Here is a 6,000-nt window from a genome sequence, read left to right on the forward strand (position 1 = left end):
GGCTGGGCCATGGTGCCCAGATATTTGGTCAAATGTTATTCTGGATGTTTTCTCTGAGGGTGTTTTGGATAACTCACATTTAAATTGTTTGACTTAGAATAAAACAGATTGGCCTTCACTATGTAGGTGGGCCTTATCAAATCAGTTGAAGGCCTTAGCAGAACAAAGACTGACCTTTCCCGGGCAAGAAGGTTTTCTCTTAGCTGATGGCCTTTGAACTTGAATTGCAACACTGGCTCTTCCCTGAATGTTCAGCCTGCCAGCCTACCCTGCAGATTTTTGACTTAAATTCCATGAGCTAATTCCTTAAAATAAATTTATCTCTATATACTCACATCCTGTTGGTTCCGTTTCTCTGGAATTTAAGGGAAACTTATTGTAACTTCCACTTCTCACGAAGACAGAATAAACAGAGGCTGGATTTGCCCCTCCCAACTGATAAACCAGAAAAAAAATAAATGAAACAATGGCACAAAAGACATTGGACATAAGGCAATGAAGGTCTGTGATCCCTGGAAGACAGGGCACAAATGGAACAAGCCCTATGGTTGTCCCAACTTGCTGCCTGGAGAGAATTTTCAGGCCATACCATAACACAGAGGAACCAGGAAATATCTGGCAGTCTCCCTGCGTTGAGAGGATGGAGGTAGGAGCTTGGGGAAGCCAAGGTGGCTTAGAGGTCATAGGGTAGCATACTAGAGAACAGAGAGGGTGCGCAGAGAAAAGGCTGGAGATCTGTAAAAGCACCCCTTTGAATATTCAGTTGAGTGTGATCAGCATACGTGTGTGGAAAGAAACTATTTGATTCCACATATAAGTGAAATCATGTGGCATTTGTCTTTTTCTGTCTGAATTGTTGAATCACTATATTGTGCACCTAAAAATGGGATATTGTCTATCAACTACTTCAATAAGAAAAAAGTTTTTTAATGGTAAAAAACAAAACACTTGAGGCTGAGGAAAAACCGTTTGAAAAAAATAGAACAGCATGTGGAGTGGAAAGCCACGTAATTCACAGGGTGAATTAGAGTACTAAGAAAGGGCCTACCTAGATTAAATGCGGTTCCTGTCCAACCTAACAAAGCTTAAAAGCAAGACCTGAAAGGACCAAACTTCCTGTGTGATGGTGTCTGCATTATTATTATTATTTTTAAATTGCTGAAAACAGCCCCCTTAATTTTTTTTTACAGTTTCTGGGGATTAGGAATCCATGGAATGGCTTAGCTGGATGGTTCTGGCTCAGGTTCTCATGAGGTTGCAGTCAGTCAGCCAAGGTGTCAGTCATTTGTAGACTTGACTAGGGCTGGAGAATCTGATGCTAAACTCACTCATTTGGCTGTTGGCAAAAGGCCTTATTCATTTGCCATGTGGGCCTCTGCATAGGGCAGCTCATGACATGGAAGCTGGATTTTCTCAGTGTGAGTGACGAGAGAGAGAGAGAGAGAGAGAGAGAGAGAGAAAGATAGAAGCCACCGTGTCTTTTATAAGCTAATGTGTCAGAAGTGATATAGCAACTCTTCTACATTATTGGTCAACTCAAGAGAAGCAGAGGTAATTGGGCTGATCATCTTAAAGGCTGGCGACCACAAACATAGGTATAAAAGTCTTTACAAATTTTTAGCAAGTCAAATCCAGTGATCTATAAAATGGATGATGTACCACAACAAAGTGGAGTTTATCCTAGAATTGCATGGTTGACTTAACATTTGAAAATTAATCCGTGTAGAAGGAGAGATAAGGAGTTTCCCAGACAAAAAGAAACTAAAGGAGTTTGTGACCACTAAACCAGCCCTGCAAGAAATTTTAAGGGAGACTTTGAGTGGAGAAAAAGAGAAAAGACTAAAACAACAAAGAGTACAAAGGACCAGAGAACATCATCAGAAACACCAATTATACAGGTAATACAATGGCGCTAAATTCATATCTTTCAATAATCACTGAATGTAAATGGACTAAATGCTCCAATCAAAAGACATAGGGTATCAGAATGGATTAAAAAAGAGAGAGAGATCCATCTATATGCTGCCTACAAGAGACTTATTTGAGACCTAAAGACACCTGCAGATTGAAAGTGAGGGGATGGAGAACTATCTGTCATGCTAATGGATCTCAAAAGGAAGCTGCTGTAACTATACTTACATTAGACAAACTAGATTTTAAATGTTATTTTTTTTTTTTCAGTGTTAGAGAAAGAGACAGAGCATGAGCGAGGGAGGGGCAAAGAGAGAGAGGGAAACACAGAATCTGAAGCAGGCTCCAGGCTCTGAGCTGTCAGTATAGAGCCTGACGTGGGGCTTGAACTCACGAACTCATGAGATCATGACCTGAGCCAAAGCCAGATGCTTAACCAACTGAACCACCCAGGCGGCCCATCAGTAAAACTAGATTTTAAAATAAAGACTGTGGGACATCTGGGTGGCTCAGTCAGTTAAGTGTCCAACTCTTGATTTCTGCTCAGGTTTTGGTCTCACAGTTTATGAACTTGAGCCCTGCATCTGGCTCTGCACTGAAAGCATGGAGCCTGCTTTGGATTCTCCCTCTCCCTCTCTCTCTGTCCTTTCCCCTCCCCATTCTCTCTCTCTTAAAATAAATAAATAAATAAAAAAGGACTGCAGCAAGAGATGAAGAAGGGCATTTTATCATAATTAAGGGGTCTATCATCCATCAAGATCTAACAATTGTAAATATTTATGCCCCCAACTTGGAGGCACCCAAATATATAAATCAATAACAAACAAACTCATTTATAATAATACCATAATAGTAGGAGACTTTAATACCCAATTTACAGCAATGGACAGATCAGCTAAGCAGAAAATCAACAAGGAAACAATGACTTTGAATGACACACTGGACTAGATGGACTTAACAGATATATTCAGAACATTTCATTCTAAAGCAGCAGAATACACATTCTTCTTGAGTGCACATAGAACATTCTCCAGAACAGATCACATACTGGGTCACAAATCAGCCCTCAACAGGTACAAAAATATGGAGATTATAGCATGCATATTTTCAGATCACAATGCTATGAAACTTGAAATCAACCATAAGAAAAATTTTGGAAAACCCTCAAATACATGAAAGAATGCCCTACTAAAGAAAGAATGGATTAACCCAGGAATTAAAAAAGAAACGAAAAAAAAAATACATGGAAACAAATGAAAATGTGACAGTCCAAAACCTATGGATTGCAGCAAAGGCAGTCCTAAGATGAAAGTACATTGCAATTCAGGCCTATCTCAAGAAGCAAGAAAGGTCCCAAATATACAACCTAACCTTACACCTGAAGGAGCTAGAAAAGGAGCAGCAAATAAAGCCCAAAGCCAGCAGAAGAAGGGAAATAATAAAAATTACAGCAGAAATAAACGATATAGAAACGAACAAAAAAATCCCAGTAGAACAGAACAATGAAATTAAATGCTGGTTCTTTGGAAGAATAAACAAAATTGATAAAATCCTACCCAGACTTATCAAAAAGAAGAGAGGAACCAAATAGATAAAAACACGAATGGAAGAGGAGAGGTCACAACCAACACCACAGAAATACAAACAATTATGAGAGTACTATGAAAAATCATATGCTACAAAATGAGCAATCTGGAAGAAATGGACAAATTCCTAGAAACTCACACACTACCAAACCTAAAACAGGAAGAACTGGAAAATTTGAACATACCCATAACCAGCAAAGAAGTTGAGTCAGTAATCAAAAATCTCCCAACAAACAAAAGCCCTGGGCCAGATGATTTCCCAAGAGAATTCTATCAGACATTTAAAGAAGAGTTAATACCTATTCTTCTCAAACTGTTCCAAAAAATAGAAATGGAAGGAAAACTTCCAAACTCACTCTATGAAGCCAGCATTAACTTGATTCCAAAACTAAAGACCCCACTAAAATGGAGAATTACAAGCCAACATCCCTAATGAAACTGAATGCAAAAATTCTCAACAAGATACTAGCAAATCGAATTCAACAGTGCATTAAAAGAATTATTCACATGATCAAGTGGGTTACAGGGCTGGTTCAATATCCACAAATCAACAAATGTGATATACCACATTAATAAAAGAAAGGTTAAGCATATGATCTGTCAATAGATGCAGAGAAACCATTTGACAAAATACAGCATCCATTCTTGATAAAAACAAAAAACAAAAAACCCTCAAGAAAGTAGAAGGAACATTCCTCAACATCATCATAAAGGCCATATTGAAAGACCCACAGCTAATATCCTCAATGGGGAAAAACTCAGAGCTTTCCCCCTAAGGTCAGAACACGACAGATGTTCACTCTCACCACTGTTGTTCAGAATAGTACTGGAAGTCCTAGTGTCAGCAATCAGACAACACAAAGAAATGAAAGGCATCCAAATTGGCAAGGAAGATGTCAAACTTTCACCCTTCGAAGATGAAATGATACTCTACATGGAAAATCCAAAAGGCTCCACCAAAAAACTTCTAGAACTTATCTATGAATTCAGCAAAGTCTCAGGATATGAAATCAATGTACAGAAATCTGTGGCATTTCTATACACCAGTAATAAAGCAGCAGAGAGAAGAATCAAGGAATCAATCCTACTTACAATAGCACCCAAAACTATAAGACATCTAGGAATAAACCTAACCAAAGAGATAAAAGAAAGCTATAGAAAGCTTATAAAAGAAATTGAAGAAGACACAAAAATATGGAAAAACATTCCATGCTCATGGATTGGAAGAACAAATATTGTTAAAATATTTAAATGACAAATAACACCAGCATTGTTCACAGGGCTAGAAAAATCAGTCTAAAATTTGTATGGAACCAGAAAAGACACCACATAGCCAAATCAATCCTGAAAAAAACAAAGCTGGAGGCATCACAATTCCGGACTTCAAGCTGTATTATTACAAAGCTGTAATCATCAAGACTGGCACAAAAACAGACACAGATTAATGGAGCAGATTAGAAAACCCAGAAATGGTCCCACAGACATATAGGCAACTAATCTTTGACAAAGCAGGAAAGAATATCCAATGGAAAAAAGATAGCCTATTCAGCAAATGGTGCTGGGAAAACTGGACCACTTTCTTACACCATACATGAAAATAAACTCAAAATGAATGAAAGACCTAAATGTAAGACAGGAAGCCGTCAAAATACTAGAGGAGAAAACAGGCAACAACCTCTTTTACCTAGGCCACAGCAACTTCTTGACATGTTTCCAGAGGCAAGGGAAATAAAAGCAAAAATGGACTATTGGGACCTGATCAAGATAAAAAGCTTCTGCACAGTGAAGGAAACAGTAAAACTGATGGAATGGGAGAAGATATTTGCAAATGACATATCAGACAAAGGGTTAGTATCTAAAATCTATAAAAAACTTATCAAACTCAGCACCCAAAAAAAACAAATAATCCAGTGAAGAAATGGGCACTTTTCCATAGAAAATACTTAGAAATTCCATAGAAAATAGAATAGACACTTTTCCAAAGAAGACATCCAGATGGCTAACAGACACATGAAAATATCTATAGGTTCAACTTAATCCCAATTAATATCTATCCTGGCAGCCTTTAATTTACTTTTTTTTTTTTTGCAGAAATTAACAATATTCTGAAGTGCATATGGAAATGTAAAGCCTCAACGACTTTGAAGAATAACAAAGATGGAGAACTTGTGCCTGATTTTAAGACTTATTATAAAGCTACAGTAATCAAGATAGTATGGTAATAATGGCAAGTAGACAAATAGATCAATAAGAGAATAGAGTCTAGAAATAGACCCTCACATAGATAGTCAAAAGATTTTCAACAAGGTGCTGAGGCATTTCAGTGGAGAAAGAATAGTCTTTTTAACAAATTATCCTGGATAATTTGATCCAGGATAATTTGATATTCTGGATATCAATTAGATATCCATAGGCAAAAAAAAGTAAACTTGTATCTATTCTTTGTCCTACACGTAAAAATTAACTCAAAATGGATCATAGACCTAAATGTAACACCTAAAAC

At 37.4% G+C, this 6,000-nt stretch overlaps 1 protein-coding gene across 1 annotated transcript in view; it reads left to right on the forward strand.

The window, feature by feature from the left end:
* UAP1 (UDP-N-acetylglucosamine pyrophosphorylase 1) overlaps positions 1–5,684 on the forward strand; it is a 53,881-nt gene extending 48,197 nt beyond the window's left edge. The window contains exon 9 of the mRNA XM_047076511.1: positions 5,589–5,684. Within this exon, the coding sequence (XP_046932467.1) occupies positions 5,589–5,595 (7 nt within the window). The 3' untranslated portion in view covers positions 5,596–5,684. The remainder of the gene's footprint in view (positions 1–5,588) is intronic.
* Positions 5,685–6,000: the final 316 nt, after the last annotated feature.

This window comes from Lynx rufus, unplaced genomic scaffold (assembly GCF_022079265.1).
Source record: "Lynx rufus isolate CCGP_SWC_20201006 ecotype Redwood Valley unplaced genomic scaffold, mLynRuf1.p SCAF_15, whole genome shotgun sequence".
Lineage (NCBI taxonomy): Eukaryota > Metazoa > Chordata > Mammalia > Carnivora > Felidae > Lynx > Lynx rufus.